Consider the following 18,681-nt stretch of genomic DNA (forward strand, 5'->3'; position numbering starts at 1 on the left):
TGAAAGTAGCCACTCAAGTTGATAGGGTGTTAAAGAAGGTGTACGGCATGTTTGCCTTCACTGGTCGGAGGGGTTGAGCATAAGAATCAGGAAGTCATGTTGCAGCTGTGTAAAACTTTGGTTAGGCTGAACTTGGAGTATTGTGTGCAGTTCTGGTTGCTCCATTATAGGAAGGATGTACAGGAGAGGTTCACCAGGATGCTGCCTGGATTAGAGGGTATGAGCTATAAGGAGGGGTTTGACAAACCTGGGTTGTTTTCCCACATTATACTCCACCTGCCAGTTTCTTGCCCACTCACTGAATCTACCTATATACCTCTGCAGGCTCCTTGTGTTCTAACTTGCGAACCAACCTATCTTTGTATTGGTAGCAAATCTGGCCACAGAGCATCCAAGTGAAGGTTGTAAGTAGATGACCCACATGGCACCCCACTAGTTGGAGATAGCCAATCCAAAAGTGGCCCATTTATACCAACTCTCTGCTTTTGGTCAGTTAACCAGTCCCCTATCAGTTGCAATACAGGTTCTCCCCAGGTTATGAACACTTGACTCTTGTACAGCCTGTACGTACGATTGAGCATTTGGGACACTGGCGGGATGGATTTGCCAGTTGTTGTGGAGCTGCAGGCATCTTCTGCTGGGTGGGGAACTCGGTCACAGCAATATCTAAACGGTTGAGTTAAACGCCCTGGTTTATCCACACATTGCCCTTGGTTGGCCTATGTTTTTATTTAAATACTTTGCTGGGCGGCTGCATTTCCGACTTGTGAACCGTCCTCAGGACCAGAGCCCTGTTGTAACCTGGGGAGGACCTGTATCTCATTCCCAACCCCTGCCAATCTTGCTGAGCACTTATTGGCTGTGCCTTATCATTTCCCTTGCATTACAATGACTGCACCTCAGAAGTATGTCTCTGGCTATGGGACATCATGAGTCACTCTTTGCATCAATCATGAACAAAGTCAGAATTTGGAGACTTTTATTAAAGCTGCAATATGATTACAGTGTACCCCAAACTATGGCAGTTCGGGTAATGGAAATCACAAATCTCCACCAAAACTTTTGACATACAGAATAAGCATTTACTCTTATGGGATTTAGGTGAGAAAAGAAACAACAAAATGAACACGAAGTGTGAAAGGAACAACACACTTTGTCAGTTGTAAAGGGTTTGCGTTAGTGAAAATTGCAATAAGGACGTTTTTCTTGGAATGCAACCCCCACCATAATCCGGGGGCGTTCTGTGCTTCCAAAACCTCTGAGACACACGAGGAAATCTGTTGAAGGTGAGCGCTGATTGTGCTTATAGGAGAGATCAGCGTGGACGTGGATGGGCGTGTAAATTCCAGCACGCTCAATAGGGAACCGCTTGGAAGTTCCTGACTCCGCCCCTTTACCCAGTTTGTCAATTAGCTGCACGAGTTGCTTGATCCGTCCTTTCACACACCGCAGGAGAACACACAGTAAATGTGCTTCCAAGGTCTCCCTTGTCTTACTATCTACAGAAGACCCATAAAGGTAGTCTTTGGAAACTGTAGAAACAGAAGTCAGTTTCCACTGTAGGAGGGGGAGTGTATAAAACTGGAGTATCTAATAGATATGACTAAATCAGGTGGAGAAGTTTAGAGAAACCTCTTTATCCACTGGGAATGTGGAAGTCATTCCCACAGGTAATTGCTGTGAAGAATGACGTTGAGGCATCTCTGGATAAACTCACAAGGAAGAAGGTGATGGTTCTGGATGGAGGAGGGGTGGACAAAGTTGTGAGGACATTGACTGCCAGTATGAATCTGATGACCTTGTTTCAGCATTGTAAATGCTTTGTAATTTGATATCTAAGGCCATCACAGATTATTTACCAACCAGGAATGTTATTCTGACAATGCTCAATGGGAGGATTAATCTCTGGATTAAGGCAGACTGTGTTAAAATCAACATTGCCCGCCCGTCTTGAATTCTCTCACAAGGTGGGTCCAGGTGAACAGCACAGGTCGTTCGAGAGATGCAAAATATTGAGCTGAGTATGCCGAGGCTGAAGCTGAGGACCCATCGAGAGATGGGCCCAAATGACAAGTTATGGGAGACCAATCACCCTCAGGTTATCTGCTGGTGCTCTTGGACTGGTTGAACGTTATGAGCTTGCATATTACATACGTGTCCACAACATAAATGATAGCTCCTAGGAACCCAAAGACCTGGAGATTAGACAGAAAATGGTTAGTGTCCAGATGGTTAGAACCACATACCTGATTATTCTCAGTCCTAAGGTCTTTTCAAACTGACAGTTAGCTAGCAGTTCCATAGAGAACTCTGTGTGTGTGTGTGTGTGTGTGTGTGTGTGTGTGTGTGTGTGTGTGTGTGTGTGTGTGTGTGTGTGTGTGTGTGTGAGTGTGTGAGTGCGCGCGCATGCTTCAGCTTGGTTTGGACTCACACTACTATCAGCCCAGGACGCAGAGGTATAGAAAGCCCTGGAGGTCAGATGCATGTGTATTTAACCTCCTGCTCCTGGACTCACCACTGTCCTGTAACAACCCAAGCGGATTCACTTTAAAACTGACCCTATGGCTGGTGTACTTAGTCAAGTCGAGTCAAGTTGAGTTTATTGTCATGTTTACAAGGATGCTGCCAGGACGTGAGGAACTGAGTTATAGGGAGAGGTTGGACAGGCTAGGACTTTATTCCTTGGAGCATAGGAGACTGAGAGATGATCTTATAGAGGTGCATAAGATCATGGGCGGCATAGACAGGGTGAATGCACACAATCTTTTTCCCAGGGTTGGGGAATCAAGAACTAGAGGGCACAGGTTTAAGGTGAGAGGGGAGAGATTTAATAGGATCCTGAGGGGAAACTTTTTTCCACACAGGGTGGTATCTACGTGGAACGAGCTGCTGGAGGAAGTGGGTGAGGCAGGTACAATAACAACTTTTAAAAGACAGTTGCACAGGTACATGGATTGGAAAGGTTTAGAATGGGACTAGCTGGATGGGGCATCTTGGTCAGCATGGGCCAGTTGGGCCAAAGGGCCTGTTTCTGTGCTGTATAACTCTATGACTCTAAGTACAGTGAGGTACAGGTACAATGAAAAACTTGCTTGCAGCAGCATCACAGGCACATAGGTACAGACAACACACAGAACAGAAATTATACAGCCTCAGTCATTTCAGTGGAGACACTGACCTTCATTAAAACAGTATTTAGCTGTTTGTTATAATTAATTAACAGAGAATAATGTATTTTTAAATATATTCATTATTTAAGACAAATTGAATTGTTTTTGATTGCCAAGTCTGTGCTGGTGGGGTGGGAGTGGGGGTGGGGGTGGTTCATGGTTGCCTTGCGTGAAGTTCTCTCCCCACTCTGAGCCCACTGTGGGACACCCATGGAAGTCTGGGCTCATGTTGTTGGGAGCTGTGGGATGCAAAATATGACTGGGGCGAGGGGTGGGTATGGATGGAGCCCGATCTGCTCCTTTGTTTTATTTGAACGATGCAGATCATGGTGATGTGACAGAGTGGACATGGGGCTACAGAGACCAACAGCAGCGTTGATGTTCAATGGTCCTACCGTTGCCGTGTCCCTGTCGTCAACCTCTGGGGTCACCACCAGCCAGAAACTCCGCTGGACTAGTTACCCACGTGCTGTGGCCACAAGAGCAGGTCAGAGGCTGGGCATCCTGTGGTGAGTGACTCGTCTCCTGACACCCCAAAGGTCTTTCCACCATCTACAAGTCAGGAGTGCAATGGAATATCCTCCATTTGCCTGGATGAATGGAGTTCCGACAACTTAGCAGCATCCGGGACAAAGCAACTCACTGGTCTGGTCATCTCTCCCCATCCCAAACGCTCCTTCCTGCTGCCACAGCCCACAGTGGCTGCAGTGTGTACCGTCTACAAAATGCACTGCAGTGACAATCCAGCAGCACCTCCCACACCTGTGACCCCTACCACCAGGAAGGACAAGGGCAGCAAGTGCAAGGGAGCACCACCACCGGCAGGTTCCCCTCCATGTCACACACCATCCCGACTTGGAAGTACGTTATTGGTCCTTCATCATTGCTGGGTCTAAGTTAGGGGCGCTTGACGGTTTCAAGTGGAGGCCCAGAATGACAATCCAATCACTTTCGAGGGCCACTCACAGGAACAATGTTTCGTTTGATATTTTAGCCACTTCATGAAGATACACACTCCAGAATTCATTTACAATCTAGTTTCTCTTTAGGGTCAGCAAGTCAGCAATGCTTCTTTATTTAAAAGGATTGCAATTATGACTTGTTTGTTTGAAATTATACTTAGCTTTCACTGGTGCTCACCACTTAGAGGTGTATAAAATCATGAGGGGCATAGATAGGGTGAATGTGCACAGTCTTTCGGGAATCAAGAACTAGAGGGGGTAGGTTTAAGCTGAGAGGGGAGAGATTTAATAGGAACTTGAGAGGCAACTTTTTTACACAAAGGGTGGTTACGTATGTGGAACGAGCTGCCAGAGGAAGTGGGTGAGGCAGCTACAATAACAACTTTTAAAAGACACCTGGACATGTACATGGATTGGAAAGGTTTAGAAGGTTATGGGCCAAATGCTGGCAAATGGGACGAGCTTGGATGGGGCATGTTGGTTGGCATGGACCAGTTAGATCTCTGACTCTTTGACTATGGTGCTGGAGACCTGAGAGCGGATTCTCATCATTAACTTTACAACATGCACCAGTTTAAAGTCTGACTATTGAAGCAATACAAATTTCCTACCACCACCCCTGCTCTAGGCTTCCACTTGTTTGGTTTGTTATGCACTCAATTCCTTCATTATCAAAGACTCCTCTGTTTGCAAATTAAGCAACTGAAACATTGAGAGTTTCCGTTTGCAGTGTCAGTCACCTCTCTCACCGCTCCCCCCCACCACAACAACATCCCAACACCTACAGGTAATGATCTCTGAGTCCTGTGTACCACATTTACAAATAGCTCAGCAAAAGTGTTTGGAGCCACTGAATATGCTCAAGGCTGCAACTGAAGTTCAATGAAATAAAAACCTTCATCTGACGTCAGCAAACTTGCAAGAACAAAAGGCAAGGTCAGGTATTTACTTTGGAAACTGGTCATAGAAACTGGTCATCAGCAATTTTCCAGGAGTCTTTACTCTAGGTGTTCTAGTGTCCACAGCACAGAAGGTCAGCAGGTAGGTCGCAGCACGTTGGCCTTTATTGTGAAGGAATTGAGGTTTAAGAATGGGGAGGTTTTATTACAGTTGTACAGGGTGTTGGTGAGGCCACACCTGGAGTATGACACACAGCTTCCTCTGGCAGCTCATTCCATATATGGACCACCCTCAGGGTGACAAAGTTGCCCCTCAGGTTCCTATTAAATCTCTCCCCTCTCACCCTAAGCCTATGCCCTCTAGTTCTTGATTCCCAACCCTGGGAAAAAGACTGTGTGCATTCACCCTGTCTATGCCTCTCATGATTTTATACACCTCTATAAGGTCACCCCTCACTTGCTTATGCTCAGAGGAATAAAGTCCTAGCCTGTCCAACCTCTCTCTAAAACTCAGTCCAAGTCCTAGCAGCATCCTTGTAAATATTTTCTGGATGCTTTTCAGCTTAGTGGCATCGTTCCGACAGCAGGGCGACCAAAACTGAACACAATACTCCAAGCGTGGCCTCACCAGCGTCCTGTACAACTGCAACATAATGTCCCAACTTCTATACTCAGCACCCTGACTGATGAAGGCCAGCGAGCCAAAAGCCTTCTTCAACACTCTGTCTACCTGTGATGCCACTTTCAGGGAACCATGTACCTGTACTCTAAGGTCCCTCAGTCCTACAACACTCCCCAGGGCCCTACCATTCACTGGGAAAGTGATTTGTCTTCCTGAAAGCCAACACCTTGCACCTGCAGCATCTAAATTAAACACCATTTGCCCATCCTTGGCCCACTGACCCAGTCGATCAAGATTCTTGGTAACCATCTTCACCACCTGTGCACCACCTACCTTAGTGTCATCAGTGCTGTAGGGGAGGGAGTTCCAGGATTTAGACCCAGTGACCATGAAGGAACAGTGATGTGTTCCGAGTCAGGATGGAATGTGACTTGGAGGGGAATGAGGGTTCCCTGTACCTGCTGCCTTTGTCCTTCTTGGTGGGAGAGGTGGTGAGTTTGGGAGGTGCTGGTGGAGTAGCCTGGGTGAGTAACCGCAGCTCATTGTGCAGATGGTGCCCACTGCAGCCACTGGTGGTGTTTAGAACACAGAACACTACAGCACAGTACTGGCCCTTCAGCCCACAATGTTGTGCCAACATTTTATCCTGCTCTAAGATCTATCTAACCCTTCCCTCCCACATGGCCCTCCATTTCTCTATCATTCATGTGTCTATCTAAGAGTCTCTCAAATGTCCCTAATGTATCTGCCCCCACCATCTCTGCCGGCAGTGCGCTCCACGCACCCACCACTCTCTGTGTAAAAAACTTACCCCTGACATCCCCCTTGTACTTTCCTCCATCACCTTAAAATTATGCCCCCTCGATCTATGCCTCTTATCATCTTGTACACCTCTATCAAGTCACCTCTCATCCTCCTTCTCTCCACAGAGAAAAGCCCTAGCTCACTCAACCTAGCCTCATAAGACATGCTCTCCAATCCAGGCAACATCCTGGTAAATCTCATTTGTACCCTCTCTAAAGCTTCCACATCCTTCCTTATAATGAGGCGACCAGAACTGAACACAATACTCCAAGTGTGATCTGACCAGAGTTCTATAGAGCTGCAACATCACCTTGTGGCTCTTGAACTCAATACCCCGACTAATGAAGGCCAACACTCCATACGCCTTCTTAACAACGCTATTGACCTACGTGGCAACCTTGAGGGATCTATAGACATGGACCCCAAGATCCATCTGTTCCTCCACACTACTAAGAGTCCTGCCATTAACCTTGTATTCTGCCTTCAAATTCAATCTCCTGAAGTGTATCACTTCATACTTTTCCGGGTTGAACTCCATCTGCCACTTCTCAGCCCAGCTCTGCATCCTATCAATATCCCGTTGTAATCTACCACACAAGGGTCGTGGTTTGGGAGCTTTTCAAACCAGCTTTGTGGTATGTATTCCTTACTGTTCCTCCCGTGTCTGCATCATTCTTTATGTAACACAAGGTAACCGAGGCGTGAAAGGAGACATGAGACAATGAGAAGACCAAAGGAGATGTCCAGTCACTGCCCGGGGTGGTCAGTTCCACCAGTCGTGGTCGACCCAGGCTCGAAGCCCAGTTGCCCAGGCACGGACACACCCTATGGTCACCAGCGGTCACTCACCGAGGCTGCAATGACCCCCGCAGTTGTCCTCAGAGCCAAGGCCACAATGCAGATAATCAGCAAGAACAAGGCTGCAAATATGGAGTTTACAGAATCCTGGAAGAGAGTAAGATTTCAGCCATTGTTTTACAATATTTTTAACATAAATTATTCTATATTCTTCTCTGCAAGGTAAGGGCTGGCACCACTGGGGGATCGAGCCCTTCCAGAGGGAGGCAGCTGGTTTCTGCATCATACACTCCAGGACAGTTACAGCATTGGTCAGACACAGAGTGAAGCTCCCTCTACACCGACCCATCACACACTCCTGGGGTCAGACACAGAGTGAAGCTCTCTCCACACCGTCCCATCACACACTCCCGGGGTCAGACACAGAGTGAAGCTCCCTCTACGTTATCCCATCACACACTCCCGGGGTCAGACACAGAGTGAAGCTCCTTCAACATTATCCCATCACACAACCAGGGCAGGTGTAAGAAAGATAAACCACAATTATCGTCACCCATTTCATATGCTCCCAAGTGATGACTCTTCACTGCCCCACTGGCTCTGCCTAAGATTGGGTCTAAGCCCACTTGTACCATTGTGCTGAGCTTACCATCAGCGGCCAGAAGAGGAGGGTTATTTTGGAGTCGAGCTTGAGTAGATACAAGAGGTAGAAGGCCAGCGTGATGAAAATCTCCATGAGTGGAACGGCCAGGAAAGTCCCCGAGGAGGACGAAGCAGCAAAGCAGACGAAAGTCACAAAGGACACAACCTGGGGGCAGGGGGAACAGACATATCACTCACCGCTTCATAAAACACATCAGCCTCTCAATGTTCCCTTTTCTCTGGAGCAGGTCAATAGGTCCTGTCGAGAGCAGCCCTTGCACAAGCAGTGTTACCTGGGCAACCATCAGGCCTAGGTTGATAAGCAGTTAATAAGTACCTGGCAACAAGTACCCGGCAACAAGTACCTGGTATCTCCAACAAGAGATGGTGTCTTGACATGCACTGACATTACCATCATCAAATACGTTAACATTCTAAGGGTTGCCATTGATCAGAAGCTCAGTTGGACTATTTTATTAATTATTAAACAAAATAATTGTTTACTGAACTCTAAGGAACGCAGCCTTGCAAAGTTAATCTATCTCCCAAGTTGATCAGTCAAACTTCATTTGTGTGTTCTGCATCCCACATAAGTACCATGGCTACAAGAGCAGCCCCGAACCTGCATGTCCGGTGGTGAGTGACTCACCTCCTGACACCACAAAGCCCTTCCACCATCTGCAAGCATAAGCCAGGAGTGCAATGGAATCCTCTCCACTCGCCTGAGTGAACATAGCTTCAGAGTTAGGCACCGGGGGCAGACAGGAGGGGATTTTAGAATTCGTTTCCACAGAGGCCACAAGATTGAGTCATAGAGTCACACAGCACAGAAACAGGTCCTTCAGCCCAATTGGTCCATTCTAACCAAGGAGCCCATCTGAGCTTGTCCCATTTCCCCATATTTGGCCTGTATCCCTCTGAACCTTTCAACCATGTTCCTGTCCAAGTGTCTTTTAAACGTTGTTAATGTGCCTGCCTCACCCACTTCCTCTGGCAGCTCGTTCCATTTATAAACCTCCCTCTGTGTGACAAAGATCCCCCTCATGTTCCTATTAAATCTCTCCCCCTCACCTTAAACCTGTGCCCTCTAGTTCTTGGTTCCCCAACCCTGGGAAAAAGACTGAATGAATTCACCCTATCAATGCCCCTCATGATTTTATACACCTCTATAAGATCATTCTGCTACATCCCAACAAATGAAGTCCCAACCTGCTCAACCTCCCCCTGTAATGAAGTCTCTCACATCCTGGCAACATCCTCGTAAATCTCCTCTGCACTCTTTCCAGCTTAATGCCATCTTTCCTATAACAGGGTGGCCAAAACATACGTGTGTGTGTGTGTGTGTGTGTGTGTGTGTGTGTGTGTGTGTGTGTGTGTGTGTGTGTGTGTGTGTGTGTGTGTGTGTGTGTGTGTGTGTGTGTGTGTGTGTGTGTGTGTATATATATATATATATATATATCTGGTTGCCCAGCTATAGGAAGGATGTCACTGAACCGGAAAGGGCACAGAAAAGATTCACGAGAATGTTACAAGGGCTGTAGAGTTTCAGTTACAAGGAGAGAGTAGACAGGCTGGGGCCTTTTTCCCCAGAGTATAGGAGGCTGAGGGGTGACCTTACATAAAATCATGAGGGGCGTAGATAAATAAGGTGAGTGGTCACAGTATTTTACCCAGGATAGGGGAGTCCAACTAGCGGGTATAGGTTTAAGGTGAGGGGGAGAGATTGAAAGGGCACTGGAGGGGCAACATATACCCAGGGTAATACACAAAGAGTGCTGGAGGAACACAGCAGGTCAGGCAGCATCCATGGAGGGAAATAAACAGTCGACGTTTCGGGCTGAGACCCTTCATCAGGACTGGAAAGGAAGAGGGCAGAAGCCAGAATAAGAAGGTGGGGCGAGGGGGAGGAGCACACGCAGGCAGGGGAGAGGTGAGTCCAGGTGAGAGGGGGAAGGTAGGTGGGTGGGGGAGTGGGGGAAAGATGTAATAAGCTGAGAGGTGATCGGTAGAAAAGGGCTGAAGGAGGAATCTGGTAGGAGAGAGCAGTGGACCATGGAATATGGGGAAGGAGAGGAGAGGAGATGGGCAGGTCATCAAGGTTGGGCAAGGGATAAAGGAAGATGGTGGGTGGGGGGGAGAAGAAGAAGGGGTGGGATTACCGGAAGTTAGAGAACTCGATGTTGAGGCCGTCAGGTTGTACAATACACAAAAAATGCTGGAGGAACCCAGGGTGGTGGGTGTGTGGAACGAGTTGCCAGAGGAAGGGGTAAAGGTGGGTACAATTACGTTTAAAAGACATTTGGACAGGTGAATGGATAGGAGAGGTTCAGAGGGATATGGGCCAAACGCGGGTAAATGGGACTAGCTCAGGTAGCACCTGAGTTGGCATGGATGTGTTGGGCCGAAGGGCCTGTTTCATGCTGTGTGTCTCTATGACTCATAACAAACAAACAATAACTCCTGAGGGTCAGCCTACAAAACTGATCTTTGTCACCTGTAAAATTCCACACCAGTAATAAATGTTTGCAGAAGCATTCTCACTGAGCGATCCACTTGCTGTGGGATCGAGCTGGTCAGGATTGTGAGATGATGAGAAGGGTTGGAAGTGTGGGTGGGAGTAGGGTGGCAAACAAACGATGCTCATGGTGGCATGTAAGGAAGTGGAGATATTATTGAAGAAGCAGTTAAGGTAAAGCCTGGCCTATTGTTACTGCGACTGAATTCAATATTTTGCATTCTGTAGAGACCACAGGTTGCTGTGTGAAGTTTGTTTAACCGGTCAAAAGTATTCAGTTTTACCAAATGTCAATAAAAAATGCTCCTGCTCAGTATTAACAACCAAACAAAATTAGGGAGTCCTGTACGTGTGCAGAACCAGTGTTGTTCCTTTCGGACTCAGTAACACCACACACCCTCCCCTCACTGGAGAGAACGTTGCTGTTCTTGGTACGCCACCTCCCCCCACCCCCGTGTCCTCTCTCTCTCTCCATGCCCTGTGCCCCTGACCTCTGCAACCCCTCTCTGTCCACCGCACGCACCCTCCCGCCATTTCTCCACTCCCTGTGCACCCTCGCTCCCTCCCCCACCCACTCTCCATGCCGTGTCCCTCTGTCCCCCCACCCCTCTCTCTCCAACCCGTCTTTCTCTTTCTCTCCACTCCCTGTGCCCCCTCTCTGACCTCCTCTCTGTCCACCCCTCTCTTTCCCTCTGCACCCTCTTTCTCTCTCAACCTCTCTCCACTCTCTCTCTGCAACCCCCCACCTCTCTCTCTCTGCAACCCTCTCTTTCCTTCTCTCCACCCTCTTTCTCTCCCCACCCCTCTCTCTCCCCACCCTCTCTCTTTCTCCCTACCTTCTCTCTCTCTCCCCACCCTCACTCTCTCTCCCCACCCTCTTCTCTTCCCACCTTCTCTCTCTCTCCCCACTCTCTCCCCACCCCCTCTCCCCACCCTCTCTCTTTCCACCCTGTCTCCACCTCTCTCTCTCCCCACCCCTCTCCCCTCTCTCTCTCTCCACACCCTCTCTCTCTCTCCCCACCCCTCTCCCTCTCCCCACCCCTCTCTCTCTCCCCACCCCTCTCCCCACCCCTCTCTCTCTTACCATCTCCAGAATCTTCAGCACACTCCGTCTAGATTTTAGAAACAGAGAATTGACTTCCACTTCAGGCATCTTGCTGCAGTTTTCGACAGATTGTGGGCGAGGTGTTTAGTGGTGAGATGTCGGGGCAGAGACACTTCCTTAGTTTGTTCTCACTGCTCCGTCCAGCTCCTGCACCAACAGCCAATCCCTCTGTACCGGCATATGATTGATGTGTGGGGGAACTGGGGCCTCTTGTGCTGGGCTAAGGGGCGGAGACATGAGGAAACAGATTCGTTTCCTTCCACCCAGTCGAGTTACATTTATTTCAGTCAGGCCGTGTCATGGGAATAGTGAAGCAGTGTGAGGCGTTGCACGTTGGGAGGTCAAATGAAAGGGGAAAATACACCGTTAATGGCAGGACATTTAACAGCATTCATGTACAGACGGATCTTGGGGTCCATGTCCATAGTTCCTTGAAAGTGGCCCTACAAGTAGATAGGGTGATAAAAAAGGTGTACGGCACGCTTGCCCTCATTGGTCAGGGGGTTGAGTATAAAAATCAGGAAGTTATGTTGTAGCTGTATAAAACTTTGGTTGGGCCACACTTGGAGCACTGTGTGCAGTTCCAGTCACGCCATTACAGGAAGGGTGTGGAGACTTTGGAGAGGGTGCAGGAGAGGTTCACCAGGGCACTGCCTGGACTACAGGGCATGAACTATAAGGAGAGGTGGGACAAACTTGTGTTGTTTTCTCTGGAGCGTCGGAGGCTGAGGGGTGACCTGATGGAAGCTTTTAACATTATGAGAGGCATAGATGGGGTAGACAGGCAGGGTCTTTTTCCCAGGGTAGAAATGTCAAATTTTAGAGGGCATGCATTTAAGGTGTGGGGGGGGGGGAAGTTTAAAGGAGATGTTTGGGGCAGGTTTTTTACACAGAGACTGGTGGGTGCCTGGAACAGGCTGCCAGGGGTGGTAGTGGAGGCAGATACGATAGTGGTGTTTAAAGGGCTTTTAGACAGACACATGAATGTGCAGGGAATGGAGTGATATGGATCATGTGCTGGCAGAAGGGATTCAGCATCGCGTTCAGCACAGACATAGAATAAGAGTAATAGCTGTATTCATTGATTATAGGACATTGTTACACAAACGTTCACCTTGTGCAGGCTGTTTAGCACAGTTTAGCAACACCAAGACCACTTTAATCACTTTGCACTAAAATGGACCTTGCTTTTTATTGTTCTAATTGTGGTCTTTCTTGTAAAAATTGTGTATAATTTATGTTTAATTGATGTTTTTCTTGTGAATGCTGCTTATCTGATGCTCTGTGCCTGTGATGCTGCTGCAAGTAAGTTTTTCATTGCACCCATGCACACATGGACTTGTGCATGTGACAATAAACTCGACTTTGACTTTGTTGTGACTGTGAACTGAGTCACTGGAGAGACACTGAAGCTGGCTGATATGTATAAATGGTCTTTATTCATCATGACAAGCAGACACTCTCCGACACCCTCTTGTTAGGGTCTCCTGAACTCAATGTACATTAAGTTTTTATACTCTTAAGGATAAAAGGCAACAGCAGGTGATTCAATACAACTTCAGTAGCTACAATGACACCATTTACTTCAATATTTTGTGCCCGACAAACGGTTCTGTTGAAGTATGTATTTACACTGTACATATTCACATGACACCTCTGAGTGTTTGAATACCTTTGTTGGGACAAAGTAATTCACATGGATGGTTTAAAAGCTTCTGAGGAAAGAGAAGCCAGACATTCAAGATTAATGGAGGCACTAGAGACTGCAGCAACACACAAAATGCCAGAGGAACTCAGCGGGACAGGCAGCATCTGTTGAGGGAAATGGACAGTCGATGTTTTGGGTTGAGACCCTTCATCTGGACTTCCTTGCGTCTCCACAAGAGACGGCAGAGGCTGGAATCTGGAGCAAAAAGCAAGATGCTGGAGGAACTCAGCGGATCAGGCAGCATCTGTGGGGGGAAGTGGACAGTTGATGTTTCGGGTCGAGGGTTTTGATCTGAAACGTCGACTGTCCATTTCCCTCCACGGATGCTGCCCGACCCGCTGAGTTCCTCCAGCTTCTTGTTTATTAGTCAAGGTTAGCGTTGTGAGGGCTGCCTCTCTGGGCACACGTATCCTAGTTATTGATAGACACAGCAAATATGCCAATGCTTGATGTGCTAAGTGACAAAATAACAGTGGAGCCCAGACTGTGGTCCTCCCCCACAGAGCCTTCATGTAAGACAGTGATAATAAACCTGATTCTGATTCCCATCTTTTATTCTCCCCACATTCCCATGAACTCCTCCCAGATTCTACCCCTCACCTACACACTGGGGGACAATTTACAGCAGCCAATAACCCACCAACCTGTACATCTTTGGGATGTGGGACGAAACTGGAGCACCTGGGTGAAACCCACACAGTCACAGGGAGAATGTGCAAACTCCACACCAACAGCACCGGAGGTCAGGATTGAACCTGGGTTTCTGGAGCTGTGAGGCAGTGGCTCTACTAGCTGTGCCACAAAAAAGTGCACCAAAAAAATGTTGATGTGGAATTATTTGGGTTATGGCAGCCTAGTGGTTAAGTTACTGGACCAGCAGCAAGAAGTCTGGACCCTTGATCTAGAGATGGGAGTTCAAAGCAAAATCCAGGATGCTGAGGGAGCTCGGCGGGTCGGGCAGCATCTGTGGAGGGAAATGGACAGTCGGCGTTTCGGGTCGGGACCCTTCATCTGGACTGAAGGATGGGGGGAGATAGCTGGTATAAAGAGGTGGAGGGAAAGTGTGGGGCAAAAATAGGGGGTCACGTGGGAGGGAAGGGTTAGATAGATCTTAGAACAGGACGAAATGTCGGCACAACATTGTGGGCCGAAGGGCCTGTACTGTGCTGTAGTGTTCTATAACACCTCCACCTCCTCAGAAGGCTAAGGAAATTCGGCATGTCCCTGATGACACTCACCAATTTTTACAGATGGACCATAGAAAGCATCCTATCTGGATGCATCACGGTTTGGTACGGCAACTGCTCTGTCTGTGACTGCAAGAAATTACAGAGAGTTGTGAACGCAGCCCAGTGCATCACACAAAGCATCCTCCCCTCCATTGACTCTGTCTATACTTGCTGCTGCCTTAGGAAAGCAGCCAACATAATTAAAGACCACTCCGAGCCCAGTCATTCTCTCTTCTCCCCTCTCCCGTCAGGCAGAAAATACAAAAGCTTGAGAACACGTACCATCAGGCTCAAGGACAGCTTCCATCCCACTGCTATAAGACTCTTGAACAGATTTCTCATATGCTAAAGGATAAACTCTTGATCTCTCAATTTACCTCGTTGTGGCCCTTGCACTTTATTTGTTTACCTGCACTGCACCTTCTCTGTAAATGTAACACTATATTCTGCATTCTGATTTCCATTTTACTACCTCGATGAACTTATGTATGGAATGATTTGTCTGGAAGGCACGCAGACAAAAGTTTTTCACTGTATCTTGGTACATGTGACAGTAATAAACTAATACCAATACCAACACCCCTTTTGCCATGTTCTTGATAAGTGTTTTTATGTTTATGTTCCTGCCCCTCCACTCCCAGGGTTCCTGGATTGGTATTTCGGTGCCTGTGTTAACACTTCCTTCCATCTGCTTCTGTGCCAGTGCTCCCTGGTTAAGTCTCCCTCTGCCTGTGCTCCTGATAACTTGTTCCTGGTTCAGTGCTTCTGTGCCTGTCTTCCTATTTTAGTGTTTGCCTGTCTTTCTTCTGTGTGGTTGTGGTGAATTTATTTACTGCCCCTATTCCTGGTGAAGAATTTCCCTGTACCTGCCCTCATGTATCTTTTGTATCTGCCTCGGAGATCCAGACAGGACCTCAGTCTGAAGGCAGCGCCTCTGACAGCGCAGCACTCCATCAGTACGAGCATTGGTAATGCCAGGTGTGAGGGATGCTTGAACCTCTGGAGTGGGACACACATGTCTAACCTGCACCGGGCAGAGCAGCAGACCAGCTCGAGGGCACCAAAAAAAGATGCTGAAATTTATTCAATACCTGAGATCACCTCAGCAAGTCTGATTACGATATCTTTATTGGTCACATGTACATCGAAACACACAGTGAAATGCATCATTTGCGTAGAGTGTTCTGGGGGCAGCCCACAAGTGTCGCCACGCTTCTGGAGCCAACATAGCATGTCCACAGCTTCCTAACCCGTATGTCTTTGGAATGTGGGAGGAAACCGGAGCACCCGGAGGAAACCCATGCAGACACGGAGTTTCTAGAGTCCAGTTTCTACCTTCAGCTGGACTTCCAAATTCCACAAATAATCCAATTCCTGATGAGTGAGTCCTCCAAATCTGCAATTATCTACTAACAACATTATCTCTAAAAGGAAAGTTTCAAAAGATTTTACATGAGAACTGGTAACAGTCAACTGTTTCATATTTAGACTTATTGTCTTATGAGGATAGGTTGAGGATAGGTTGAGGATAGGTTGAGTGAGCTTGGACGATTGAAAAGTCACATTAAGAACTGCTGCTGGAAATCTGAAAGTAAAACAGAAAATGCTGGAGACACTCAGCAGGTCGGGCAGCATCTGTGGAGAGAGAAACATCAACAAAATGCGTTGTACTTATTCACTGAGGCTACTTGGAGAGCACCTCAAAGCCCATGACCTCCACCACCAAGAAGGACAAGGGCAGTTGGTGCAGGGGAACACCACCACCTGCAGGTTCCCCTCTAAGTCACACCCTACCCCGACTTGGAAATTTATCGCCAGCCCTTTATTGTTGCTGGGTCTACATCTTGGAACTCCCTCCCAAACAGAACTGTGGGGGCATCTTGTGGCCAGAAGGACTGCAGTGCTTCAAGAAGCTCACCCCCACCTTCTCAGGGGGCTATTAGGGATGGGCAATAAATGCTGCCCTTGGCAGTGACATCAGAACCCACTGACTGGAGGGGTGGTAGATCAGAGAGTTGGAACATGTGACAGGTTAGAATTTGGAACTGGAATTAGAATTGGTTTATTATTGTCACTTGTACCGAGTACAGTGAAAAACTTGTTGCATATCGATCGTACAGGTCAATTCATTACGCAGTGCACTGAGGTAGTACAAGGGAAAACAATAACAGAATACAGAATAAAGTGTAACAGTTACAGAGAAAGTGCAGTGCAGGCAGACAATAAGGTGCAAGCTCATAACCAGGTAGATTGTGAGGTCAAGAGTCCATTTTATCGTACAAGGGAACCATTCAGTAGTTTTATGACAACAGGATAGAAGCTGTCCTTGAGCCTGGTGGTACGTGCTTTCAGGCTTTTGTATCTTCTGCCTGATGGGAGGGAAGAGAGAATGTCCGGGGTGGGTGGGGTCTTTGATTATGTTGGCTGCTTTCCCGAGGCAGTGAGAAGTATAGACTGAGTCCATGGAGGGGAGGCTGGTTTCTGTGATGTGCTGGGCTGTGTCCACAACTCTCTGCAGTTTCTTGCGATCCTGGGCAGACCAGTTGCCGTACCAGGCTGTGATACATCCGGATAGGATGCTTTCAGTGGTGGATCAATAAAAATTGGTGAGGGTCGGCGGGGATTCGCTGAATTTCTTTATCCTCCTGAGGAAGTAGAGGTGCTGGTGAGCTTTCCTGTATGGCCCTGGGGAAAGAGCAGACATAGTGGGACTAATTGGAGAATGATTTCACAGAGCTAGTAGAGGCTTGGTGGGCTGAGTGGCCGCCTCCTACACTCTACGAGAAGGTACAACCTCATAACTAGGGCAGAACAGTGGTGCAGCAGGTAGAGCCACTGCCTCACAGCTCCAGGGACCCAGGTTCGATGCTGACCTCGGGTGACGTCTGTGTGGAGTTTGCACGTTCTCCCCGTGACCGCGTGGGTTACCACTGGGTGTTCCCCATTCCTCCCACATCCCAAAGACCTGAAAATTGGTGGATTAATTGGCCACTGTAAATTGCCCCCACCTCTCTAGGTGAGGGGTAGAACCTGGGGGGAGTTGACGGGAATGTGGGGAGAATAAAATGGGATCAGTGCAATGTTAGTGCCGATAGGTGTTTGATGATCAGTGCGGTAAACAAGTTCTATGGTTCTGCGACCTGTCGGAAATAGTTCGCTTCTTTCCACACTGCATCGTCCTTTTATAGTTTTAAACATTTCCATTAAACCACCTTGCAATGCTCATTTTAAATCCTTAGTTTTAAATCCCTCTGTGACCACATGCCTCCCTAATGATGCAGCCTCTGTTGGCCCTACAATGGTTTTTGGTTGTTCTTGCAGTAAAGGAGGACGGGGTGATTTAATGCAACTGTGCAAGATGAAGATAAGGTGGACAAGGAATTGTGTTCCTATTATAGAGTCATAGTCAGACAGTAGAAACTCGCACCCACCCTGGGAACTTTCCACTGCCCCTACACCACCTCCATCAAAGGACCCAAACAGTCCTTTCAGGTGAGACAGAGATTCACCTGCACCTCCCTTAATATCATCTGCTGCATTTGGTGCTCCAGGTGTGGCCTCCTCTACAAACGCAGACTAGGCGACCGTTTCGCAGAACACCTGCGATCCATCCATAACCGCGATCTGCATCTCCCTGTTGCCGGTCACTTCAACTCCCCCTCCCGCACCATCACTGATATGTCAGTCCTCGGCCTCCTCCACTGCCGGGAGAATTCCAAGCGCAAACTGGAGGAACAGCACCTCATTTTCCGTCTTGGAACCTTGCAGCCCAACAGCATGAACATTGAATTCTCCCACTTTAGGAAATCCCCACCCTCCTTCCCCACAACACTCCCCCCCCACCCCCACCATGTTTCTTCTCTTCTTCCCTTTCCTAGCCTCTCCTTACCTGTGACCCATCCCCTGGTGGATCTGCTCTCCCCTCCTCCCCCGCACCTGCCCATCACCATCTCTTACCTGCGTCTACCTATCACCACCCTGTGCCCACCCCGCCTCCCCTCTTTTGTCCACCTATCACTGCTCTGCTTTTCCCTCCTATATATTGGGTATTGGTATATTATTGTCACTTGTACCGAGGTCTTACAAACTGATCGTACAGGTCAATTCATTACACAGTGCAGTTACATTGAGTTAGTACAGAGTGCATTGATGTAGTACAGGTAAAAACAATAACAGTACAGAGTAAAGTGTCACAGCTACAGAGAAAGTGCAGTGCAATAAGGTGCA

The 18,681-nt window shown here is 48.0% G+C and overlaps 2 protein-coding genes across 5 annotated transcripts in view; one reads left to right on the top strand and one right to left on the bottom strand.

The window, feature by feature from the left end:
* Positions 1–962: 962 nt before the first annotated feature.
* Positions 963–11,691, bottom strand: LOC127577220 (CKLF-like MARVEL transmembrane domain-containing protein 3). The gene is made up of 4 exons (XM_052028214.1): positions 11,497–11,691; positions 7,905–8,063; positions 7,307–7,402; positions 963–2,195 (listed from the first exon to the last, which is right to left on the bottom strand). The coding sequence occupies exons 1-4, from the start codon at positions 11,563–11,565 to the stop codon at positions 2,100–2,102; spliced, it is 420 nt and encodes a 139-aa protein (XP_051884174.1). The 5' UTR covers positions 11,566–11,691; the 3' UTR covers positions 963–2,099.
* A 422-nt stretch (positions 11,692–12,113) lies between these two features.
* tk2 (thymidine kinase 2) overlaps positions 12,114–18,681 on the top strand; it is a 40,951-nt gene continuing 34,383 nt past the window's right edge. For all 4 annotated transcript variants that reach the window (XR_007957343.1, XM_052028209.1, XM_052028211.1 and 1 more), the window contains exon 1: positions 12,114–12,202. Coding sequence is in view for 3 of the 4 variants with exons in the window: in XM_052028209.1 (XP_051884169.1) it covers positions 12,186–12,202 (17 nt within the window). In the remaining variant the exon portion in view is untranslated. The remainder of the gene's footprint in view (positions 12,203–18,681) is intronic.

This window comes from Pristis pectinata, chromosome 13 (genome assembly GCF_009764475.1).
Source record: "Pristis pectinata isolate sPriPec2 chromosome 13, sPriPec2.1.pri, whole genome shotgun sequence".
Lineage (NCBI taxonomy): Eukaryota > Metazoa > Chordata > Chondrichthyes > Rhinopristiformes > Pristidae > Pristis > Pristis pectinata.